Raw genomic sequence first — 26,273 nt, 5'->3', positions numbered from 1 at the left:
CACACAGAAGCAGGGGGAGGAGTTGACAGGCACCTGGGGAGCAAATTGGGGGTTAAGTGCCTTGCTCAAGGGCACATCATCCAGCTAATCACACCACTGATTAATCACACCACCACACCCAAATTTTTTTCCTGCCAGTCCGGGGGGAATCAAACCGGCGACCATCCAGTCACAAGCTGCTTCTCCAACCTCTAGGCCATGGCTGCTCCACTACAGTTCCCATAATGTTTTTGGGGATCTCAAACCAGAAAGTATAAATTCATTCATACATGGGATGCACAGACCATTATCACTGGTTTAACTTTAAACTGAAAATAACTCAAACATGTGATGATTTTTAAGTTCTAGATGTAAAGGGGACTGTCTTTTTTTATGTGATTTCTGAGCATATCTTTCAATGGTTATAAGCAATGGAAATGAGTTAGGACCCTGATGTGTATAATTTTTCAGGCGCTAAGGGTTTTAAACTTTGTTAATTTCCTCCATGACCTGTGTGTCATGGCCTCTGAGGCAGCTCATACTGCTGAACGTGTTGATAAGTGGGTCAAATAACAGAGTCAAACTACATTAATTAACTTCCTTGTTTTAAGAACACTGACATGCACCTGTTTCTTTCAGCTCACACAGCAGCTCTGCCTCTTCCTCCACGTCCCCCTGGGGAGGCACACTTCATAATTTGAAAACACCTGCTCTAAACCAAACTGGTCACTTGCTCCTGAGGACATTATAGATGGCTCTTATTAAGTGGTGCTTGTGTGTGTTCGCAAGTGTATGTTTACACGCATCCACCTGTATGTTGGTCTTGGGCACACAGTCGTAGGAGATGCCCACAGGGACCAGGCTGACATCAGGGACAGATCCCTCTTTGATGAGCTGTCTGATGCGAGCCAGCCACTGGCCACCTTGACCAGACTTCGCTGACACACCAACACTTATTGCCTGGCCCTCATGTAGCAGCTCACGTACCAGCTGAGGAAAGAGGAAAGAGGAGAAAAGAGAGAGAGAGGTGTCAGAGACAAAGGTCTGAAAAGTCCTAGCAGCAGGGGAGCAATTAACATAAAATTCTTGCCATGCATTTCTAAAATACACATAAGAAATATGGCAAAACAGACCCAGGGGGAATAGAAAAAGGCAGGATACAAAAAACACAGAGGGCAGCAGAGGGAGGCGAAGTCAAAATGCATGAAGCAGGCAGGATAAAAAGCAGAAATAAAAAAAGGACTGTGGGGGACACTTCATGACATTCAGAGACATTTCCCTTGCCTCAAGTACTGTTTTCCCCTCACAGACAAGGAAAATTCAATCACCATTGAACAGCAGCTAAGCAGGCCTACACTCAATAAACAATAAAGGTCTATTAACATTGAAATACAACCAATAAACAAGCCAGCTTTTTCACGCACAGCCAACATGTTTACTCACATATATGGTCAATGGGAAAAAACAAAAAACACACAACTTCTCACTGTTGCACTGTGGCTGTAGTCTTGTACATTAATGGCAGGCTGAGACGTTTTACTGAGCTGTAAAGCACATCATCGATCTTAATAAAGCTACTAACTCCTCAAAATGAAATAAATCTTCAGGCAAGCACAGAAGAGCTCCCTTGCTGGATTCAAAGACATGAAGTTATTAATGACCTACAGATATTGATAAGTGATAACAAAAACACATCAATAGCATTAGGCAACAAGTACAAAGAAGGTACTAAAAGATGAGAGATGCAAGTGAGGATGAAATGGAGGAAGCCATTTATTAACCACCCCCTGAAAAAATTACCTTAATTATGATAGCAACAACCTGCTCCGACCTGTCAAGCTCACAAAATTAAACTAACCACCATTCTTCTTGCTTCTCCGCCCTCTCCTCATTGCTTTGTCACTCCAGTCAACTCCAAAGCTGCAATCTTTGCAGCAAAACTCAAACCCCTTGGTAATTTTGAGAATGAATAGAAAGTGGTATGAGGAAGGGGAATGAGGGAGAGAATGAAAAGACAGGTTGTGTTCTGACTGAGGAGCTGACTCTGATAATACTCCTCCACTGGAGTGCAACGAAGAGTGTGCGCATGTGAATGAGTGAGTACGAACTGAACAAGGATGGGACATCAAGGACAGGCATCTTTTGCTTACCCTGCAATTTCATATAATTAGCTGCTGTCTATGAAGGTTTTTTGTTTTTGTTTTTTGTTTTTTTGCAAAATGCATTAGCAATATGTTTTCTAATTTGCAGTCCAGTGCTTCATTCTCATTTACTTGTAAACTGACTGCTTTTGGCTTCACATGCACGATAGATAGATAGATAGATAGATAGACAGATACTTTATTGATCCCGAGGGAAATTCAAGATGAGGAACTGCTCCAATTGTCAGGCTAGAGTGGTTCGTACAAAGAGGGTGTTTGTATGGTTAGTGACTCAGTGAAAAGGGTACATGAGACCTGGATTAGCTTTTGACTGTTGAAAGGACTTTTTTGCATACGTTAAAACAGTTGGTGACAGTCTCCTGTGACTCAAGGGTGAACTTTGCAAAAAACATAAGAGTAATGGGCCTTAAGATGTCATTTAAGTACATTTTGACTGACGACAAACTGAAATGAAAAAGATCATTTTTGGGTTGTTATTAGTAGGAAGAAAAGGGGATCACTAACCACAAGCTCCATGGGCCATAGGATAAATTAGTATCTTCTCCGTGTGCATCTTCAATTAACAATAGAGTTTTACCCAAGCTGCTGATAACTGGATGGATAGTCATGACATCTGTTATAGCTAGTCATCAATGGATGGATCCAATTGTACTGACTATGGTGATCTTCTGAAGTTTGTCAACCACTATGAGATTGACATTTGCAGTTTTGTGTGAAACAACTATTGGTAAATCACCATGAAAAAAGATACACACACTTATTCATCCCTCAAGGTGAACTGGAATAAGTTTGAATGCCATGATTTTTCTTTTAGCACCACCATCAGGTTATAAATTTAATTAGTCAGATGACCAAACGTCCATAAAGACATTTCTGTCATCCTGAGGTCAGTAAACATGGTCAACATTATACCTGCTAAACCTCAGCATTTCACTATCGTCAGTGTGAACATATTAGCATTACAGAGTTAGAATTTAGCTCATAGTTCTGCCGTGTATACGTACAGCCTCTAATGATGCTAGTATGGCTATAGACTCTTAGTGTTGATGATGATGATGACGACGACTTATTGTCTAATTGTCCGGGGCCCACAAGAGGAAACCCATGTTTTTGGTGCTCATTACTGACTTAATTCTGGTTTTACACCTCATGCAAAGACAATTGTGACAAATATTACTACATCCAACCTCAACTTCACCCCAAAACATCGAAATGTTTGTTTATGTTAGACTTACTGCGGTCATGACAGGTGAGTACAGACTGTCCATCTCAGCATCCTGCTCTGTCAGTGCAAAAGGTGGCAGGAGGACCACACCAATTTTCTGCAAGATGGCTCTATAGGATAAATAGAGAATACTGTATCTCAGACATACCTAGTTTAATTTAAGAACCTTGGACTGATGAAGCGTCTTTGCAATGTGCTTAAACTTAAACTGATTGGTCTAAATACAGTACTGTGAATAGAAGTGATAATCTCAGCATCTCACTTCTGGCACAAAAAAGTGTGTCTGAAGTATTTGCAGGGACAGATCCTACATGTTCTATTTACAAATGTAAAACTGTATACTTGCCATTTTGCTATCTTGGAGCTCCTATGCGAGTTTGGGTGTGCATAACTATACCTTAGGGAGTAGCTGTTAGCCCGGAGAGGACAAACAGTGTATGGGACCCTCAAGTTGCAACAGAAGAGAACCAGGGGGATGAGAATGCAGTCCACAAGGCTCTGACGCACATAGACGTAAAGCAGCGGGGATCCCTGAGTTACAGAACAGAAGCAGCTTTAGACAAACAAGATTCTTCACATTGTCATTCATTATGGAAAACAATGTTAGACTGTGCAGAGGTGGTGCATGAATTAGGAAAGTGTTTTGGGGCCTTATATTCAATGAATATTATAATCAAACCCCACAAGTTTCAGACAATATCAACAAGGTTGAATGCTGAGAAAAAACACTTAGAATTTAACAACAGCATAGATACAAAAAAAAAACCAAAACTTTTTTACACAGAAAATTGGACAAAATTTGATAATTTCATCATTTTTGAACTCAAATAGTTAAGAAAGATACAGACAGAGATTAAATGACTGAGTGGAGCATCTTTAAGTGACTGTGTACTGTCAAAGGGTGGTAGCATGAATGTGTTTTGTTTTGTTTTTAAGGTGAACAAATGCTGTATTATCTGCATGTGGCCCTTTATCTTTTAAGCAATCATTTGACTTCAGTGTATAATTGAGTTTGCAACACTAGCTCTTCATTCCCGTGTCTGTAATGGGAAGAAAAAAAAAATCAAAGAGAGATAAAACATGATTGTACAATTGTGGATATTATGATGTCTCTACAGTACAAAAGGTAATAAAGTTTGCAATAAAATACACAATAACAAAAAACGTAAGCAGTCAAGACAATTGCTGGGTTCTCTTTAAGCCATGATGAAAACATGCTTATTACCTCCTTTATTTTTGTTCATTATCCTTTACCTTCATTGCAAAATGACTCAAAAGAGTCTCACTGTCATCAGTTACAATGACGTCAGTTAAACTGAATTTGTTTTCACCTGTCATTTTATCTGCAATCAGTACACAGTAAATGAAACAGGCAGCACAGCATTTGGACAACGAAACATGTCCCTTGTTACACTAATCTATGTGTGAAATAAATGTTAGGTTGTATACCTCCACGCAACTGTTTGCAGTTTATATGTCTGTCCAGATTCACATATGCAGTGACCGACATTTATTCATCACACAGTGCAACTAGAATCACCTGAAGCTAAACATCATTAAAACCAATGTGCCTGTGGTGGACTACAAAGCTTTAAAAATTGATTTTGCTGCAAAGACGCTACAAACTCTAAAGGGAGGATGCTTTACGCATATCTACAATCAGCACAGATTCAGGGTTGGCGCTAGATTAGGATTCAATCGACTGTGAAATACGGTTACAATCTCCTCTTTCGTTTCTGAGTTGGTGTTTTCGCAAAACATTATGCTGTCACGATGAAGCTAAAATGCATCACTTCATTCACTGTCATATGAAATTTTTTTCATAATGAGTGCATGAATTCTTGAGTTATCATTAAAAAGATTTTTTTTGAGGTCATAGTAACATTTGAGATCGCAGTGATCTCCACCAAAATTTAATCAGTCCATCCTTAGACATTTGTGCCAAATTTGAAGAAAGACCCTTCAGGCATCCCTCAGGCCTCCCCTGTTCATGTGGGGCACGTTTTTCATTTGACCATCCAACTGGAACAGTCATAAGGAACATATGACCCTGTAAAAAATTGTTAAAGGTGGTCATAGGAACAGAGTTTTAAATGTCTGATTATTGACTTTTCTTGAAGTGGAGGTTTGTGCCAAATATGAAATGTCATGATTTCTGAGATATCAGCCTCACGAGAATGAGACGGATATGACCTTGAACTTTGGCTTTTGATTGCCAAAATCTAATCAGATTCATCTTTCAGTCCAAGTGGACATTTGATCCAAATTTGAAGACATTTACTCGATGCACGAGATATCACCTACACAAGAATGTAATGGATGGGCAAACAACCCGAAAATGAAAAACTACGGCTATGGCCAGCCACAGGCACAGAAGAGTATTTGGACAAATTAAAAATAAAGGTGGGGGGAGGGGGCTATTCACATGGTGTAGGAAATCCTGAATAAGCACTGAAAACCATAACCATCACTAGAATCATTTCCCGGTGGTTGTGCCTTCATTTATGTAATTGCCTGCATTTCAACGAGATCTAAGCTGAAGACATAGTTCACTGAATTCATTCATGCCCATCTTGAACCTCTGAAAACAGCAGCCTGACTCACACTTATTTACTTGTATTTATTTAGTCAACCATGTAATTAGAGTTGTGTAGTCTTCAGTAAAAAAAAAACTGAAAATAATTAAGTATAACAAGGCAAGTAAGAGAAACTCAAAAGTTTTAGGTATTTTTTTTTTTTTACAGACTTTCAAAAGTAATTATACTTTACTAAAAATACAGAAAAAATATTATTATATTTTTCTAAACCTTGAAATGTTTTGAAGGGGATGTGTACAAGCACCCATGCAGATGTTTACCACCTCATTAATCGGCTGAGCGCAGCCTAGCTTCACAGTGTGGATGTGTTGAACCAAACATCATAGTGTCTGTGATCAAACGCAAAATGTACTTTCTACGTTTTGCAGGAAAAGTTGACACCATTTATGGGTACATCTAATCACCTACAAACAAAGAAAGTGAGGACAATTCATTTGAATATGTATGTGTGCGTGGCTGCAGATGCTTGCACCTCTTGTGAGGCTCTGTGCAAAGCTGGCAGATGGCTGAGGTTAACTTGAATGCTGTCAAACATGGAAGCAAACATCTTCAGCATCACCCAGCCCACGAACCTAGTCAGGAACGGATAGTGGGTGGAGAAATGTATTGAAGGAAAGAACAAAGAAAAAGAAAAAATTAACGACTGTAGATGAGGAGGAGAGGATACACAATGTATACAGGGGAATAATACAAACAAAGTGCTGAAGCTAAGAAGAAGTAACTGCCAACAAAGTAAAGCTGAGCAAAATGAGAAGAGAGTTAAGTGTGGCAACATGTAAAAAACACAGATGTGAGTAAGACAAAGTGGGGACAAAGGGACAGTACAGGACAAATTTTGTTGAGAGATTCCTAAGACTAAAATAAAAAGAAAAAAAGTGATAAGTTTCCACTCCATTTCACAAAATGCAGAAATCTAATATGGTCTGGTCTACAGCAACAGGCTCTTAAGACCTGACAGTCATAACACCCAATTTCAATTTAAAACACAACATGCATCTTTTAGCAAAGTGTGTCGTGTGTACTGCCCACTGTCAGTCATCTTGGAAAGCATGATGACTAACTGATGGACTGTCACGCAGCAGTAGGCAGTTACATATAAACACACTCTGCAAACTGACATCCCACATGTCTAGTAGCAGAGTATATGAACCATTTCCATGTTTGTCTCCTTCAGGTAGCTAAGTAGGTAGCTAGGTAGTAGGTTTATGAAAGCAGACTATCAGGAAAACTGCTAACACATAAACTCAAGATAAATCAGCAGTACTTTGTGGATAAGGCTATTGTTTTGTTACTGTCAGAAATATCTGTTGCTGCTGTGTGTTTGTTGCTCTGAGCCTCAAGTGCATTTGTTTCTTTAAAGGTATACTATGCAGGATTTGTTGGTTGCTGTTTATAAACACATCATTAAAATTTTGCTCCTCCTCCCAGGCTCAGCGATCGACAGAGAGCAGGGGCAGGCAGGTGAGCCAGGTGAGAAATAAAATGCTATTTTCTAACTGCGTCACGACGGTTGTGTTCTCAAGCACAAGTAAACATAACCACACCTTCGCACAACCCTGCTGGATTTAGTGTGAATGCAGCCAAAGCACACACTTCATCCTGTCTGCTATTTGCCTTTCTGTTGTTGTGTGTGTGTGTGTGTGTGTGTGTGTGTGTGTGTGTGTGTGTGTGTGTGTGTGTGTGTGTGTGTGTGTGTGTGTGTGTGTGTGTGTGTGTGTGTGTGTGTGTGTGTGTGTGTGTGTCTGTAGTTCAGCCCTGTCCTCATCCAAAAAGCCACACAGACTTGTAACTATTTATACATTCATAGCAAAAGGAGAGCAGAGAAGAAAGACACAGAGAACAATGTAACCTACACTCCTGTACTAAGAAGGAGGATCAGTGCTTATTGAGGCAACTTTAGGGCTAAGAAGGTGGTTCACTTCTTATCATGGTACATCGCCATGGCAACTTATGCTGCACACCTCACTGGCTCCAGAGTAGAGCAAAATGAAATCATCATTCATTCATAGAGGAGATCCTGTCGAGCTCGGTGTGCGGATATCTGCGACAGCTTCTGGAGCTCTATGTTGCAACACAGAATAAGGCAAAACAGTGATAGCCTACACACCATAAGAATACATCTAAGCAACTCATCAATTTAATGGAATACACAAGCACAATTTAGATCTACTTGTTCCCTTCTGACGGGGCAGTGATATTAAGAGCTGAAAAGGAGAGAGATCCGCACATCACAACGCTCTTGTACAAAGGGCTTTTGTTCACTGCTGCATGACATTTAAAGCTCATGGTTCTTCCGCAGATCTGCTTCTGGGATGTTTGTGTCTTCTTTTCTTAAAAAACATAACTGCAGTGATATTAAAAGTCGATGAATTTACACTTTACCCTTGTTATCGATTTGTTGCCAGTTGTCCTTCCTGAATTTAGCAGCAGCAACTTTTAGCCTGGATAATGTGTTTTCTCTCCAGTGTTTGCTCTTTGTTTGTAAAATATGTTGCTCTGCCGCCAGTCGACTTGTCTATGTTTGCAACTGATCATATCCTGCAAACACCTGCTCTTTTATGTAAACGTGCTAATGGCTTGAATGAAAAACCAAGACTGACCATAACAGCCTTCATGTGACTGCTGAGAGATGCTGTTTTTCTTATGGTTTAGAGAAGCCAGATAATGAAGAAATCCTAGATATATTGAACTTGCTTTGCAGTGCAACAAGATACTAAGAAAATAAGAAAATTCAGGCAGAGGACACCACACACTGGCAGTCATAAATGATGATTGAGAGAGATTACTCATTTATGAGTCTATACATTGTTTGTTGGAAATCTTGCATAGTATACCTATAAAACCAACTCATGAATTTAATTTTATTTTTAAAAAGGCAAGATCATTCTTCTAAAACAGCTGGGCACTGTAGTTATAAACACACACAATCAAACAGTACATTTGTTGATGGTGACTCAAACTTAGTCACAAAAAGTGTGAACCAGTGTAACAGTGTGGCTTACCGATGTATTCTGATGTATGGCACAGAGAAATGAGATCTAGCAGACCATTAATTAAAAGCACCAAAAAACATGATTTTTGATAAATGAAGCTGCATTTCAACCTTTGGCAAAGAGTATTCCATTTTCAGGAAGAATGAGAAATATCATTCAAAGACAGATTTTAACTAGTGGCTCAGCGCACAGCACAACTCAATCATATTGATAATGAAGTATAAATCCTATTTATTTTTAGTTACTTCTCGGTGGAAAGCGTGGCATTGTGCAGCTCTAAAATCAATACACAAAAGTAATTTATTAATACAGAAACAGTAATCTTTGGACCTCGTCCTTTGCCCTTCGCTCCACAGACAAATAAACACACACCGTAAGAGGCCAGGGAAGATGTAGGTGTTAATGAGGGGGAGGAATGGTGAGAGGCTGTTGATCTGCCCCTTGCTATCTCCCCCCTCTGGCACTTTATGCTCTGCTGTGAGTGCCTCTTTCACCCTGCAACACATGGTCACAGGACAGCAGAGTTAACACAGCACAAGCCTCTTTTGTGCTACACACAGACAAACACCTGCCTTCCAGTAAGACAACAACAACAACATCCCCGAGTAAAGAGGTTACATAAAGGTTAAACTCAATTACACCGAAGGAGAGAAGACAACAAATACAAACTGAGCTTTCAGTCACAGAGATAGGGAAAGTGTGACCACAGTCCAAAGTTATTCCATTTCTCTTCATTCACTGTGCAGAGACCCCATGATAGCCTTCATTTTCTATATCTTTGTTTGTGTCTCTTATCTCCTCTCCTCCTTTCTCTTTCGCCCTCACAGAACTGCAGGACCTCTTTCATTTTCTGTATCTCTGCCTATCATTTATTTACTCTCCCCTGGCATCTCTAGTCCTCTCCTGTTTATCTTTCCCCTCAGGTACCTGTTGCTCTGACAGACTCTCTCCAGTCTGTTGCTAACAGGACTTGCGTAAACCTTGCACCCACTCACAAACAGCACGCAGCACACCCTCCGCACCAGCCAACCTCGATATCTGCAATAGCAAACACACAATGCAGAGGCAGAAAATGTGCATGGGTGAGTATGCTGGGACTGACAAACTCTGTATGGTTGCCTGAATCCCGTAGATATTATTGATACCTGGTGTGCGTCTCATTGACACTCAGCAGATTGTGGAAGCCAAGGCAAGAGTTTTGTCCAAGCTTCTTTTGCTAAGCCATGGGAGAAAAACATACACAGACAGATGGAGTGGCTTTCAGTAACATCAGCCCAGAATGAGCTCTGTTGGTCGCAATCCAGTTCATTGTATGAAAGACACACTCAGCTGATGGATGCCATCTGAATGGCAACATCTTTGAGAGTATCTCTAAATCCCCTAAACAAGCTCAGTGTGTCATGAAAGGTCAGTATCTTTTCAAGCAGTGAAAGAGTTTATTTCACAGTAATTTGGACTTGGAAACAAATTTTCACAGATTACAGAATTCAAATTTGGTGTATTAGAACCAACATATAGTCTATCTCCCTCATTTCATTGGCCTAATTTTCAGCCTTTCCTTTCTTTCTACAGTCTCTCTCTGCCTAAGCATTTCTAGCCTCTATGGTTCACACTCACCAAACTGTCTGGTGTGCACTGTTGGCAGCACTGGCCAACAACTGGTCTGAATTTGCCCAGACAGGGAGACACCAACTTCAGCTTTTTCTTGATCTTCAATTCGCAGGACAACTGAGAAGGAAGGTAACACAATTACACAAACAGGCACCACATGCAAAGGGATTACAACCTTATCCAAAAATTGATAGTTTATCAGGGACACCCTACTAAAAGTAATATATTCTAATATAACAGTTTTGCAATAAATTGTACCCTCAAAAAGGTTATGATGTTCAGTTTTTACTAAAACTGAGGTACTGATTTAATTTATTGATTTAATTTTATGGTCATTGGTCATTATGGAGGGCGGCACGGTGGTGCAGTGGTTAGCACTGTCGCCTCATAGCAAGAGGGTTCCTGGTTCGAATCCTACACTGAATCTACATTGCCCTTAGGTGTGAGTGTGAGAGTGTGTGGTTGTCTGTCTTTGTGTGTTGGCCCTGCAATTGCCTGGCGACCAGTCCAGGTTGTACCCCGCCTCTCGCCCGTAGTCAGCTGGGATAGGCTCCAGCTCCCCCACGACCCTGACGGATAAGCGGTATAGAAAATGGATGGATGGATGGTCATTATGGTGTTTCTGTTATTTAGTCCTTCCCAGTTGACATAATTGTTGTGGACAAAATAATTCAAAATCCTTCAGTGTATGTATTAATTCATGGGGACTGTACTGTCTTAAACTTTGAACAGACTAAGTCAGAGATAGATGACAAACTCACTAAAGACAGGGAGCTTACAAGCACATAACCCAGTTAATATATTTTTTCCTGCAGAAACCTGACCTTATTATACAATAAATACAACAAATCCGGTTTCGGTGGAAAGAAAAACTGAGAAACCCAGTGTCCTCAACTAAGTTTCTCCTGCAGTATGTCAATTTCTTGGCCTTGAATATGCATAACTGGGTTTCAAAGTTCTTTTTTTGTTTGTTTTTTAACAGGTAAACTTGTGCCTGAGAAAGGCTGTTACAGCACAATGGTGGGATCAAAGGAGAGATCATTACATATACAGAAAGCATCCTTATATAAAAAAATAATTACACCCATTAAAACTTGCTATGTACCCCCCAAAAGCCCAATTAAGTTGGCTTTTTGCAAAATTAAGACACAATTGTGCTGTACAGAAAAGCTACAGAGTCTGTTCTCTCACTGCACTATTTGCCCTTCAACATAAAAAAAAAAAACTTGTGTTTCCAAAATAAGGTCAATGGTATAAACAATTTGATAATTGCATTTATACACAGATTTAAAGTAGGCAGGTTGAGACCTACCTACCTGATTTCTCCCTGACAAGTTGACAAAAAAGCTCAGTGATGATAAATATCACGGTCTGCAAGCTACATTTGATTTCCCCAGCTCTTCAGAAATATAACTGTCTTGTAAATCAAATAAGGAATAAAATGCAGTGCAGTGAATATTAATACAGGGTCCACATGATACCCAGTATCAGGCAATCAGTACACATCAGGCATAAACAGCTCATGCGCTGAAACACAGGCCTGACTGTGTACTGTATACTAATCAGCCAGACTTATGGTCTCAAGCTGACTGCTGGTCAGTTGTGCAAATATTTGTGTTATGATAACAAACAGCAAAGATACCCATTAATTATCATACAGTTTGCGCACGTGTGTGTGGGCTGTTACTGTGTCTGAAGTTATGTGTTAGTTAGAGCTAATGAATCTCCTTAAATCAATGACACTTTCTCCTGGTTGAATGATGATGATGGATTCCAGACAACAGAGCAGCTGTGCAGTGGATCAGCGCTGTGCCAAGAAAAGGTCGATTTAAACACAAAACATTACTGTCATGATAAGGTGTGCACTGAGGTGTCAATAACCCGAATGGCTGCACTAGTTCAGAGAAAAGGTATAAAGACACAATGACACCAGCATGAAAGCAAAGTTTTAGATTTATTAGGCTGAAACCACACACCAGCCTACATGTTGAAGGAATAGTTCAACATTTTAAGCTTCTTCACTGTGTGTGCACTAAAGAGTAGGTTCATAATTTTCTTTAAGTGGCGTGGTATGGTCCTTTAACACACAAAGTTTGTGTTGGGGCCCATTGGTTTTGGTTCATTTTCATATACAATCAAAATCAAGACACAGAGCCTTGAAATTCACTCAAAATAGCTTAAGCGTCACAATGAAACATACAGCCATGTTGGTTTTCGTTACAGTTACTTAATTTTACAGTTTGAATAGTGCTAAAATCATCAGGTGATCTGTGAATCTTTCATGGTGAGAAGTCATCTGCTGACACGGCCATTCAGCTGCCACAAAGCACTGCATTCACAGGCTTTTTGTAAACTCAAGCGGGAAAAACAAAAAGAGATGACATCAAACATGAATGCCATAAGGACTCATATATTTGACAGTTAACTGTGCTGAAGGGGTCTATTAAAGTTATTTTGCTGGGCTTAGAATGGAAGACAATTTTAGCTCTGCACAAAATGCGACAAGAAAATGAATGCACTTACTACAATCGTACAGTAAGTCCCCATCACTAACACTGGCAGTGTGTTAGAACTCTTAATGGCCAGCATGAAAGAGAGAACAATTACAGCAAGCAAAAGCTTACTGTTGCCTTCAGACAGACTTTAAGAATTTTGAAGTTATTCTTTAATACACACACATACACACAAAAAGAGCACTTGTGGTTTTAGGAGGAGTAATGTCCTGTTAATATTTTTTCTCCATCTGCCTGGCAGTCAGGGTCATAAGACTCAGAGAAGTCATCATGCCAAACTGTTTCTTGTTTTTGTCAAAAAATAATTAAAGCGCTCAACTTCTTGTAAAACCCACACGATGTGGGTTTTAAATTTCTGTTTGTGAATAAGCAAAGTATCCATTTAAAAATGTTTTTCATTTTCTGAGTTAGCAGTGTGACTCACTGACACGTCAAATCATGCGATGTGGTGATCGTCAAACAGAGTGAAGCCCATGGGGTCGTGCGTGTTCTCTTGTGATTATGAAGAACAAAGCGTTTGGCGAGATTAGTGCACGTGGATTAAACGGGAGATGACAGTGGGAGAGAGTCATGCAGGCAGTGTTCTTACAGGAGGTCCGTTCTGTTGAACTGGTGGAAGGACCGCGTCTTTGTTTATCCCGTCATTCCTCTCCTGCACCATGTTGAGCCTCCTGCAGACTCCTACCCAGAGACCTACCAAAGAACAGATGGGGGGAAAAAAGTACATGTTACAATGCATCATGTTAGAAGAGTGTGTTCTGATAATAAGGACTGTTTGTACGACCATGTGAATGTAAGTGGGTAGTACTTTTTAGGAGCTTTACAAAACAAGACAATTTTCTTTTTTTAATTTTTTTTTTAAATATCAAATGGTCCAGTTTATGGAAATACACACACACACAATCTCAGTGTGACACTTAATTCATCCTGTCCTCTGGTCTTGGGAGGCGAGTATTTGGCAGCACTCACTGATCTATCGTGCAGTGCCCACAGTTACAATTTCACCCACCTAACCAGCACTTATTCCCTTCAGCCACTAGAAAATCTTCTTATGCTGCTTTCTTTGTCTAAAAATGTTTGTGCTCAAAAATGAAGGTAAGGATAAAAGAAGCACAGATTAATTCATTAAGAGGTCAGAGACTGAGAAGAACTCGAGGACGCCTTTTCTCAGAAACGCACAGATGCAGTGGGGCAAACACTCACTGGTGGGTTATAAATCATTAAAAGCAAGGTACACAGCCATCAGCTCTTATGTAACTGATGCTGGTCCCTTTCCCCCTCAGAAACCCAGTAATGAGAGCTGGCAACATTGGTCAAAGTGTAACACCATCTCGCTTAAGTAGGTTACCTCATTGATAACATTGGATGTCAAAGCTCAAATGAGTAATCATCTGAGACTAAGGCATACTGAATACAGATTAACAGCCAATGCACACTTTCTAAAGAGAGTTACGCAAAGGCACTGTCCTGAATGAGCCCCCCCTTTGGTTGAATGAAAGCCTTTGTTGCGACTACAAATAATTACGTGGCATGCTGTCATCCTGTGGCACGAACTCTTTCAATAAATCTTTATGTGGTTACAACCATGGGATTTAGGAGTGTCTTTAGCCTCAATGGGAGACCTTTCCTTTGTATGGCTGTCTCCCACTCAGTTGATCCCATTCTGCCCCATTAACTTAGCTAATTAAAACTTAAGCTTTCCCCATGGGGAGATGCTCCATTTCAACTGACGCAAGTTCCCACATTCGTTACTAACTCCAATGGGAACTGAGGCATTGATAAGAGGTTCCAAGGGCTTATTGAGGCTTCACAGGTGCAGAGGGTGATGGAGAAGACAAGGCAGCAAAATGGTTAGTAAACAGTGTAAGACTGTAAATTACACGTCAAAGGCTCTAATGGGGTTATATAAAGCACTCCAGTGGGAATACAAGACTGAAATATATAAGGACAGGAGAATGCCAAGCCCAGACATGCGTAACACTTGAAACAAAGAGCTTCGTTTTCTTCACACAGTCTAACATAAGGATTCACACACTGATCTGTAGAAAAATAAAAGGTATTCATATCCAAGTCACACGGTCCTCCTCACACTTATGCTTGCTTGCTTCATCCTCTCCTCAGAAGTTAATTTGTCCATTATTGTCTGCAATTAATATGCTGTAGTTTGCTACTGGGATAGCCCAGACCTAAGTGTGCCTGTAATGAGAAAGGATTAAACATCAGAAGCCATTAAGAGCTGCCAGGTCAGATTAGATTGAAGATAATTTCAGAGCGGCAGTCAAAGTGACGTTAGTTAGTGGGTACAGGTCTATTCCCAAAACTGCTCATTTAATAGTGGGTATTTTAAATACTCTTACAGTCTGTTTGAAAATTTCAATGGGAGAAGGACATGGGGAATTAAGAATCCCCCACACGCCCAAACCCCCACACACAGAGAAAAAATAATAATAAAAATCTGACTTTTCTCATGGAAGTTCAAATGCCAGGATGGTGGATGGATTTCTATTACACACACAGAACATCAAGACTGCAGAAGGATCTCAAGGTCACACACACAGCAACAAAAGCAACACGGCTGAAGTTACTATGGCAATACATATAATAAACATTAAACACAACATTCCCTGCTTGTTCAAAATGAGTGTCAGCAAGAAGCCAAGTGAAAAGCGTGTGTGAATGCTGACAGACTATGACGGACTGGCTTATGCATACATCACATATGCGAAATTCAATTAAACAGGCACATGAAGAGCAAACTATTGTATGTTATTTATGTGTCTCTGTGTATGCATGCGATTAAGACACAACAAGGACAGGCTGGCTCCATGCTACCTAGCCACAGTTTGAAAAAAATATACAGCATCCCTGCTAAATTACAATTCATTTGGAAAAACCCACCTGCTGCTAAGCTCCACCAAATTCCCACAATGGAGCTGCAGCAGCTCTCATAACTTGTTTACAAATTCAGCTTGTTTTGCACACACTACTGGCTGAAATTCATGCTGCATACAAATTAGTCTTTTTCTCCTTACTTGGAATAAGTTAATTGGATTTTTTTATGGTGAAGGAAGAATCAGCCAAATCTATAAATCTCTCTTGTAATAGTCCTTCCAATGTTGAACATTTCTCAAAAGTCAGTAAGTCACCCTTTCTCAGCTGCAACTAGCAAATTAACCTGACCTGCCAATCGAACATCAAAGACAGACCCAGAAAATCCATATTTAGACCTTCTGGACAACCCAGCATCTCCACCCACAAGTAAAGATAACATTTTCAAACACCACAAGGGAGCAATAATTAATAGTAATTATTGACTTTCCTTTAAGATGATGGCTAGCATATTTACACGGCATATTTAACAACCATTTAGTAACAATTGCACAGTTTTGAGTTTCTGTATCTTATAGTAAATAGTACCTGACAGGATTGGAGGGGTGGGTGTGAGTGGGGTGTTGCTGACACAAACAGCTGAGCATAAATTAGGTGGGTGTTCACGCAGCATGTGTGACATGCGTTTGAGCTTTCTTAGACAAACCAATGGGGAGCCAGAAGCAGGAACACAGATAACACCAAAGGGACATCAATGTGATGAGCTTTTACCTTCAGTCAGGTAAACCAGGCTACTCAAACAGAATGTTAATACAGTAAACACACACAGCTGTGCATCTGTATGTGTCAACTGTCTCTCTTTCACTCCCCACACACAAAAATCAATGAGCAGCTATGCGTCATGGAGCCACAGAGCATCACTGATTCGCCACAACAAAAGGAATTCTTTACCATTACTCTCTTCCCCCTTTTTGGCTTCACACTGTTCTACTTTCATGTCTGTGGTATAGTGCTGTTACAATATCCTTACATAAGCACTCAAACAATAAAATGGCTTTCAGACTGTTGCCGAACTATGAGTAATCGCACTACCATCTGATTAGATATGACCTCTTCATATTTACAGGTCAGCTACTTATCTATTTTAGTTATATAATTTCAACACATTACATGAACAGGCTTACAGCAGAACACAAAATCCTGATGAAAGCTTTTTAGAGAACCACATAATACACACACACATATATATATATATATTATTATGAAAACCAGCTCCTACACATTTAGGAAACAGCTATATTTTGGCACAGTGCCTGACAAAGGAAGGCATTTCATTGTACAAAAAGTTATTTAGTATTTATTCAGCTTATTTATTGCAAGAGACAATATTGTGCCAGAGTTGATTTTTTATACGTATGCTTATCACTCAATCTTCTGTGCGCATGTCAAGTTTCAGGTGTACAGCATTGTTTTCGTTAACATTTAGTCAGTCTATACATCCATAGCTCATCCACACACTTGCTTACATGCCTGATTATCCCTCTTCTCAGTTTACAGAGTGGGCTTGATTAACATCTCCCCAACATTCTTATTATTTTTATTCACCTGTCAATATGAGCTACATTTCTACCGTTATCATTGGCCAGTCACGGCCGTGCTGCAGCAAATTAGCCAGCAGGTGTGAAGTTAAATCTGTTAGGTCCCTCTTAACTTCTGCATTCTGATGAATTTTTATGCATGAGTATATCATGTAAGAAGAGAATGTCACGCAAGATTAACGTGTCCTCTATTTCTATTTAACAAACCAGAATGTAAAAACCATCACAGCACATGTGGTCAAGACAAGAAAATAAATGATCCAAGTACAGGTTGTCAAAAGAGTCAAAGCCTGATTGTCCCAAGTGATCTGGTTCACCAAGATTCAGGTTTACCCAAGTATAGCTTGGCAAAATTCTAAACCACAACATCAGAGAATCACAGAACACATTTTGATATATAAATGATCAAATTAATGACGGCTGAATTCCATATAGATGCAGTTTCAGGGTCCCGACAGTATGTATGCTGGATCACTGTCACACAGTCATGCCTTACTGGGACTCTTTAATGTAGCAAAGCCATCTATGCCAACAGTATCACCTTCCAATTTCCTATTATGAGAAGTGGAAATGCCTGCTATGAAGTGTGATCAGTTACTAATTATTGCCATTTGTTTTCTGACAGTTTATTTTAGAAATATCTCAGATGCGGCTGATATGATCTTTTTCTTCCCTCTGGGTGAACCCACTCATCTAGGCACAAAAGGCAAGACTTATACGAATAAAAAGATAAAGAGATTGACAGATAATCAGAGACCTGCTGTGACTTTTGATGTTCTTTCTTGAAAACAACATTAAAGCGTGAACAAAAAGTATGACTGACGGAAAAGGGGGGGGGCAAGCAAGAAAAGCAAGAAAAAGAGGGATCAGATTGTTTTCGACTAACAGGATCTGATGATAATTACACTGATCATCATGTTCTTGACTAACGGGATATGATGATAATTACACTGATCGCTGAGCCGTTTCCATCTGATACGCTGAGATAAAAAGCTTTCTACCTCACATTGGATGTACAAAAAAATAAGTGCTAATTACACATCAGGTAACCTTCATCTCTCCCGCTTCACACCTCCATATTTCTCCCTCTCTGGTACCTTTAAACAGTTTTTTTTTTCCTCCCTGACAGCCATGCTTTATAAACTACCGTGGGATACAAGAGACCTGAGCCAGCCTGGAAGAATATGAGGTAAGGACGAGAGGTGAGATACCTGCACCTATGCTTCTCAAATACACCTTCACACATGAATCCAAGATGCATTCAAATATGTGCAAAAAACGTAATCTACAAACACCATGACGTGACCTGATATCATCATACTAAATTTACACTCACGCTGAACAAGAAAACATTTCATTTCTTTGAAAGAGCCATAGGGAGAACATACACTGAACCAATTGACGCATGACTCAGAGACTGACATTCATGTGTATGCCTTTATACTGTACACTGTAAAATTCCTCAACAGCTGAAAATTACTTATTAACAGAAATAATCCATTGAATTATCAATGCAGGCATTGATGTGTCTTCAATGCCTGAATGTGTCTTCTTGAAGCAGCAGACTGAAGAGAATGAGAGATTCAGGGAATAGATTCATAATGAGTCAATGCACTGAAGTAACATCTTGAACCTCTTCTACAGAATGGAGCCATTTTCTTGTAAATGTTTGGAAGACTTGAAAGGGATCAGCTTTTGGGATATAAATTGTCAAAAGTAGCACACTCCTTGGAAATGTTAACACGGTTGTGAAAAATTTATTGTGTTGAGTTTAAGGGGGGGCTAAGAGAGTCGTAAGCTATGGAAGGCTACATTTGAAGAAAGGCATTAGAGGTTCTGCAACTAATAATTACCATTAATCTGATATTTATCTTCTCAACTAGTCATTTGATCAATAAAACGTCCCAAAGTTGTGAGGAATGTCCACAGCAGTTTTCAAAAACCCAAGGTGACATCTTTGAGTTGCTAGTTTTATGTGACCAACAGCACAGAGTCCAAAGATACTAAGGAATCCAGCCTGTGGAGTCTGAGGCTCTTCCACTGGCACTTTTTGCTGTGCCAAGTCAAGCCATGCTGTGCTGATATGCATCTCCATTACTGATTTAAGATTGACAAGCTGTGGTCAAGACATATCATCTTCATTAGTCTTCCTCCTTAAACTGCAGATGTGAGGACTCAACTGGTGCAGGAGATGTTCTTCAAAGTCTCTGTGTTCAACTCTCAGTACTTTTGTTGCTCCTAACTGGACGTGGTTTGAAGTTTAGTTTCTCTGCTGCTTCCCTGTTTGTACTTTCACATATCTGCTTTATTTTACTGTTTTGTCTTGTTTGCTTTCCGAAAACCCAACATTTCCTGATTTTGCTGCTTCATAATAAAGGCTTTTAAATAACAAAATAACAGGGGAATTTATTGGAAATTACATTTTTTTTCAATCATTTTATCAAAAATCAGCAGAGGGACTGTTCTTCAGTTATACATCAGGTAGACAAGTACAAGCAGAAACAGTGTGCCACAGCTGCAGACAAGAGGCTGTTACTGCACCTCTGCTCACCGCTCGCCAAACTGCTTCTTAGCCCGTCATACCACGTCATGGAACAACACCTACAGTGAACATAATTGTTTTCTAGCTGCTCCTTTGGCCACTTGTCACAACCTAGATGAGCCCGCTGCTCTTAAACACCATCAACTCAAGACAAATGTGATATAAAAACACCTAGCCTTGTTTTAACATAGATACAAATCCCGGCCGCACTGGGCTAATGCATCAACTGTGTCAAACCAAGCCAGCATGAGTGCATAGAGAATAGCTATACGTCAGTTTCAAATCAATTTTCAGTAGCATAATTCAGCTCTAGCATATTGTGTTTATTACTCAACTTAGTAATAATTCACTCAGTTGAGTCTGGATGAAATAGCAAAACCTAAAATAAATAAAATACATAAATAAAAATTACACGACAGATTTGTCCTGATATGTCTGAACATCAGCAGAATCCAAAGATTTATTTTTCATTTTATAATTCTATATTATTGCTTTTCAACAAATCTTAACCGATTGACTAATTAATAAGCTGAATTTGAGGTCCAATAAGATAAACAAGGGAGTCTGTGATGCTCTCTTTGTCCAGCACTTAGTGCAGTCTATTGACAATGTCTTTAGTTCAATAACAGACTAATTAATCAAACACACTGAGAGTGGCTACTGCACCCATAATCTCTGATATACATGAAAGTATAGATCTATCCCCCCACGCGCGCACGTGCACGATTATTGATCACTGTGGCAGAATGGTAACACTATTATGTACAACTCAATGAATGGGCACGATAAGAAACTGTGTATTCCTCAATGATGTCTGACCTACACATGAACAACAGGTGACAGAGTGGTGTATAATTACCTCTAGTTGTATTCATGGTCACAGGAGTTATAGTGATGGTGTACAATAAAAAAAAGTTGACAGCAACTTTAAATCAGAGCAGCAACACTCTTTTCATACAGACAAGCATCTTTCAGAGGAAGACAAAGTAGTTAGAGTTGGGAGTGAAATGATAAGGTGCTGACCGTCACTGTAAAACATGCAGCACAGAAGAAGCTAAAGGCCACTGAATTGTTACAATAAAAAGATATATGAGCTGAAGGGTGGTGTAGACTACCCAGGTAATGTGCATTTAAATGGGAGCACTTTTCAGGGCCCCTCATTGAGTCAAGTATCCACTTCTTTTAATAAATCAGATCTAAAAGTGTATTACAAAGAAAAATCTAAAAAATAATGAATCAACATTCAGCATTAAGTAAGTCACACTGGGGAAAGGTAGTGTGATAGGTAGTGTGAAAACTTGCTTTTGAAAACTAATACTGAATATATATATATATATATATAGAGAGAGAGAGAGAGAACTATTACTGATTTGACCGCTTTGCTGTTTAATCATTGCTTTGTTAGTATGGTTGCTCCACCATTAACATGAATGTGTATGCAATTCTGCCACATGGTTTACAAGCCAAAAGAAAACACAAAGAAAGCAATTTATTGAGATCTCATGATCACAATTTTAATAGCAGATAAATCTAATACAATCAAGGCTGAGGGCTCTGTGGTTATATGTCAAAGTAGGAGAGGGAGACATGTGAGGGTCATTAGGTGGGCTCAATGAGGAGCCCGTGGGCTGACAAGGGTGAACATTCTATGTGACTCTCTCCCTCCCTCTTTTTTTCTCTCCAGCTGTGGGTGTATGGTTAAAGGAATACAGTGGTGTCACTGTTTAGCCTTTTGCCAGGCTCATCACTTCTCTGCGAAATAAAAAATACCAAAACTTCCTCTTAGGCTAATTCTGAAAACAATGTACAATTTATTTGAGTCTTGTGAAAACAAGTCAGCACACACCCAACAAAAATATTTTAATCCAGAGGCAAACAGAAGACCAAGTGAGAAGATGAGAGATGGATGGAAAAGAAAAATTTCAATAGCTATTAAAGAAGAATGATAAAGATGAGTGGAAATGTTAATATTTCTGAGAGTTTTAGGAAAGACTACGTTCCCAACAAACATTTATAATATTATTATTTTCTATTTATTTTACATTTGTCTGGAGCGAGGGACTTGGATAGAAGCCAACCTGTGTGTTAGCTATTGTCCTGAGGTTACATTTCTCCTATGGTTACTTGCCACAGTAAAATATTGGGGAAATGTGATCACACTACCAGAAACACACTACTAGAAACATTTCCTATGTGGCATTGACATAATTTTGTCCATGCAGAAGTGGTGCTTAACATCTTAAACTCATTAGGTGTCTGGGATGCTCAGTTTCAGCACAGCCCAGTTCATTCTTCAAGTGACTCTACCTTAAGCTGATTTTTCTTACTCCAATCTAACCTGATGGGATCAATTAGAGTAGGTGCTGATGCAAGGTAAAGGCAACCTGTTCAGGAGAGCTTTATAAAAACGCAGAAAATCAATATCTTTCTTACTGGGATTTTTTTTTTTGTAAGGGACATAATGCTAGATGTGGGATCAGCCAGACAACAGCAGTGTACTGCATTATGGGGCTCTGAGGTGCAGGCAGTGACCTTGCATATTAATGTCTCTTCATATTTCGAAAAGAGACTTTGCAGTAGACTAAACAAACTTCTTTATTGTCTCAACCATGTGTTTCATATTTGTATGTGTATGATGTTCATGACTATGTTTATGAATCTGATGTAGTTTTGTCTACTTTTGTGTTAGCACCTTGGGTTGTGGGAAACAGCATTTAGTTTCCGTTTACTCTATAGGTGGAAAATATAAATAAACCAACATGAACTTCAACCAAGTTTCATCCTAAGCTGATTCAAAGTCTTGTTGTTGGGGGATTATCTTATCTATTATCTTCTTATGGAAATCCATTTGACCAACGAGAAGTCTGCAGCAGAGGACTCCTCCTTAGAAATCAGTACTTGCAAATTTCAAGGAAATTAGAATGAGAGGAAGTTCAAGGCATCTCATTACCTCTGATCGCTTTTGTGGAATTTCAACATATTTTAAAATTACCTGTAGCAGTGGTTAATTGGCGCTCCTCTGATCAAATGTTGAGTTATATACAAGAGGATCTATTATGCATTCAAATGATAATAGGATGTTTGTTTTGCTACCTGGAAAATAAACTGTATTTTCATAATTAGAGCAACGAGGGGGTCATTCAAAAACCTTGACTAGAAAAGCTTTGAAGTCAGTCTGGGGATTGGACCATTCTGGAAATTCAAAAGCATTTATTTATAAGCTGCTGAATTGCAGAGAGATGCAAAAGGATTGCATCTGCGTACGAGCTGTATTTAAGGGTTATAATTATTTACAAAACTTAAGCAAGCATCGTCTTTTTGATGGAGTGGAAGTGGTACACCAACATTTTATCTACAGTAGAAAATGCAGAAACATGTACAATGACGCTGTACTGTTTACTAGAAAGACCTTCCATCTTTCATTTTCCTCCTTTTCTTGCTGTGTGCCCCCTTTAGGTACTAATATAAATTCTTCTGGATGCACAAAAAAAAAAAAAACACCTCCATTTCAGCAACTCCGTTTTTATTTTAAACTCAAATGACCTACTGTGAGAAACCGGAGATACGTCTCAGACTGTGTCCAGGCCTAAAGTAACACTGTATACAAATATATCATTGAACTGGCTACAGCTGACAGCAGTGATTTAGTTTACACCATATTTTAGCTTGTGATTTCTGTTGATACTTTTGTATTTTGTAATGGACTTTATCATGTTGAAATAAATATCTTTAGGCTTCAATTCATGACCTCTACTTTTAGTATATCTTTTGTATAGTTTGACTACATGAATTAAGTGGAGTTACTTGGATAGATAGCCTTGTAATGGCACTGTGAAGAACCTGCATTAACACATTATCTTTACGTCTTACTAGTAAGTAACCCTGTAGAAAAGCTGTTCATCTTCTTTTTCATTTATCTCAACTCTGAACAGAAATAAATTGGAAATGAATGATACGAAGAGAAAAGAGTAAAGAACAGTAAGTGTGTTCACCACCAACTTGACACTTACTTTATGACTCCAATCTTCTGGTCTTTCTCACTCACTACGAATAAAGAACATTGTTTGTTCATTCGCTCTGAAAATGTGCAGTGCAGGTCTGGTATCCATGATAAAGTGAGTTTTGAAAACAGACTTTTTTGCCTTATGGTCAGAAAATTCAAGGTCATATCAAATGCCCACATTTTTGTTGTATTAGCATTTCCTCACTTAATGGAAAGGCTTAAAATTGGCTTGAACAAGCAATTCAATGCATGGGCAAGCACACAGAAAACCTAGCAGGCAAGAACCTGTAATTTACCATACTTCCAAGTGACCCAGTACTTCTGTGCACTTCAAGCAACCCCATGATTAATTTAATTAGAACATTACATCACTGTAATTGTAATATTTTCTTAAGGTGACAGCTGTAGGCTGGGATTGCAGTGGTAACAATAAAGCCGTGCTGTACAGTAGACTGTGGGTAATAGTGGCAGTAAAGAATAGACTATTACTTATGTAAGAATCCTTGTGCAACTGCTATTGCATAATGCATGTGCATATAATCAGCCGCTAACTTGGTCAGCTAAAATCAGAGAGAGGGGCAGAAACATAAAGCTGCTCACCTCATTCTCCACACTTCATCAAAAAAATCTGCAAGGCCAATGTGATGTTGTGATGAAGAATGAAGGGACACAAAGACACATGTAAAAGGGTCTACATACAGACACATAATCATGCTAATCATGTTCACACACAGTAGACTGGAAAGTGATAGTAGACCACAGTAGCAAGCAGGCACAACAGGTGTGTGCATATCTTCTTCAAAAAGATGACACCTCAAAGCCTTCACTCCTCTTTCTCAAACCTACATGCTTAGTCTCTCCCCCCAAACCCCCCCGCGGCCTGCCCCCTGCTCCCTTTCTTCCTTCAACCAGCTGTGCAGATAAACAACAAGGCGCACAAGTGGAGAACAGAAACATCCCCAGTGGCAGCCTGGGGTAAGAGCTCTTCTAATTACACAACAAAATACTGCCTTAGCTTCTTCTGTCTTAGTGCCGTGCCATCCTTCTCTCTCCCTTCTGCTCTTCCTAAACTCTGCCTGCCCAATCTCTGCACCACTCCTTACCTGTCACATGAATTTTTAACCATCATGACGAACAGCTGAACAATAATCTTTTTGTGATGTGAAACACAGACTCACACCTATCCACACTGACTCTCTTTTCCCATTACCAGCAGTCTTTTCTTTTTCCATAATCTTCTCTCTTTGCCTGTTCCATCATCTGCTGTCTACCTTTTCATTACATTTGTTCTCTCTTTGCCATCTTTCTGTCCCTGATCTGCCCCATCATCTACTGTCTGGTAATATCAATTGTCTCCTCTCCTCTTTTCCATCATCTCCAGCTTTCGCTTCATCTCACAACGAGGTGAGCCAGTTGTTACAGCGCCTGGCATTTTGCTAAAAAAGACCATTTTCATGCCTGTAGGATCAGTCAGTGTGATATCTGACTCTGGCTGAGTCTGGTTTCAAAACATTTTGCAGAAATATAACATTCAAAACATCCCGCAAGAGCTACTATGTCTGCTAATGTGTGTATCCTGGGGTGTTTTTGAAGTTAAGATTCACTACTTAAAAAAGTTTACACAGGTTTAAGTTAACCAATTCGTACATGAAGAAATGTAAAAAAATTATTATGTTATGGAAAGTTCCACTGAAATAATGCAATTATAAAGCAATAATAACCCCATATTGTTGCTCCTTAACTGATGTCATTGACAAACTGAGTGGCTACAATTTGTTTGTGTATGTTTGTGCATGCAATATTGTTTTTCACATAATGTGGTTGTTGATTTCCTGGTCCTCTTTCTCTTTTATTTGTTACTCTCCATTATTCTGCAAACACAAAATGATCTGTCTAGTCATGTAAGTGAATTGGCACTGAAGAGATATGCATTTTTCGTGGCCATGTTTGCATCTAAATAGCATCAGAACAGCCTCGGTCTTACTCTTCTGAACAGAAAGTTCTGTTGAAGTGTCTTGTTTCGTCCTCCTATTAACCATGGCATCATGTTGACAATGTTTGCTCAGAAAAGTAAATACGCCACATAGCTAAAAGTACTGTCGTGAAGTGCTGCAGTCCAAAACATCAAACAGAACAGAACCCAACTCATCTTATCCTCTGTCCAGGTTTCCATCAGTGAAACAAATAAGGTACAGCAGGAAGCATGCAGTAGTTTGTATTA

General features: G+C 39.4%; 1 protein-coding gene across 14 annotated transcripts in view; it reads right to left on the bottom strand.

Moving 5' to 3' along the window:
- Positions 1-26,273, bottom strand: part of gpat2 (glycerol-3-phosphate acyltransferase 2, mitochondrial) — a 96,807-nt gene that overhangs the window by 17,161 nt on the left and 53,373 nt on the right. For 13 of the 14 annotated variants that reach the window (XM_046387899.1, XM_046387898.1, XM_046387900.1 and 10 more), the window contains 9 exons: positions 13,670-13,773; positions 10,574-10,684; positions 10,102-10,172; positions 9,884-9,994; positions 9,329-9,451; positions 6,436-6,535; positions 3,764-3,897; positions 3,377-3,476; positions 790-969 (listed from right to left, as the gene is read on the bottom strand). In XM_046387899.1, the coding sequence (XP_046243855.1) occupies positions 790-969; positions 3,377-3,476; positions 3,764-3,897; positions 6,436-6,535; positions 9,329-9,451; positions 9,884-9,994; positions 10,102-10,172; positions 10,574-10,684; positions 13,670-13,773 (1,034 nt within the window). The remainder of the gene's footprint in view (positions 1-789; positions 970-3,376; positions 3,477-3,763; positions 3,898-6,435; positions 6,536-9,328; positions 9,452-9,883; positions 9,995-10,101; positions 10,173-10,573; positions 10,685-13,669; positions 13,774-26,273) is intronic. The other variant, XM_046387901.1, reaches the window with a different exon arrangement.

The sequence above is a fragment of the Scatophagus argus genome, chromosome 4, assembly GCF_020382885.2.
Source record: "Scatophagus argus isolate fScaArg1 chromosome 4, fScaArg1.pri, whole genome shotgun sequence".
In the NCBI taxonomy this organism is placed as follows: Eukaryota; Metazoa; Chordata; class Actinopteri; family Scatophagidae; genus Scatophagus; species Scatophagus argus.
Note: the sequence above shows the minus strand (reverse complement) of the source record. Positions and strands in the feature narration are given on the sequence as shown.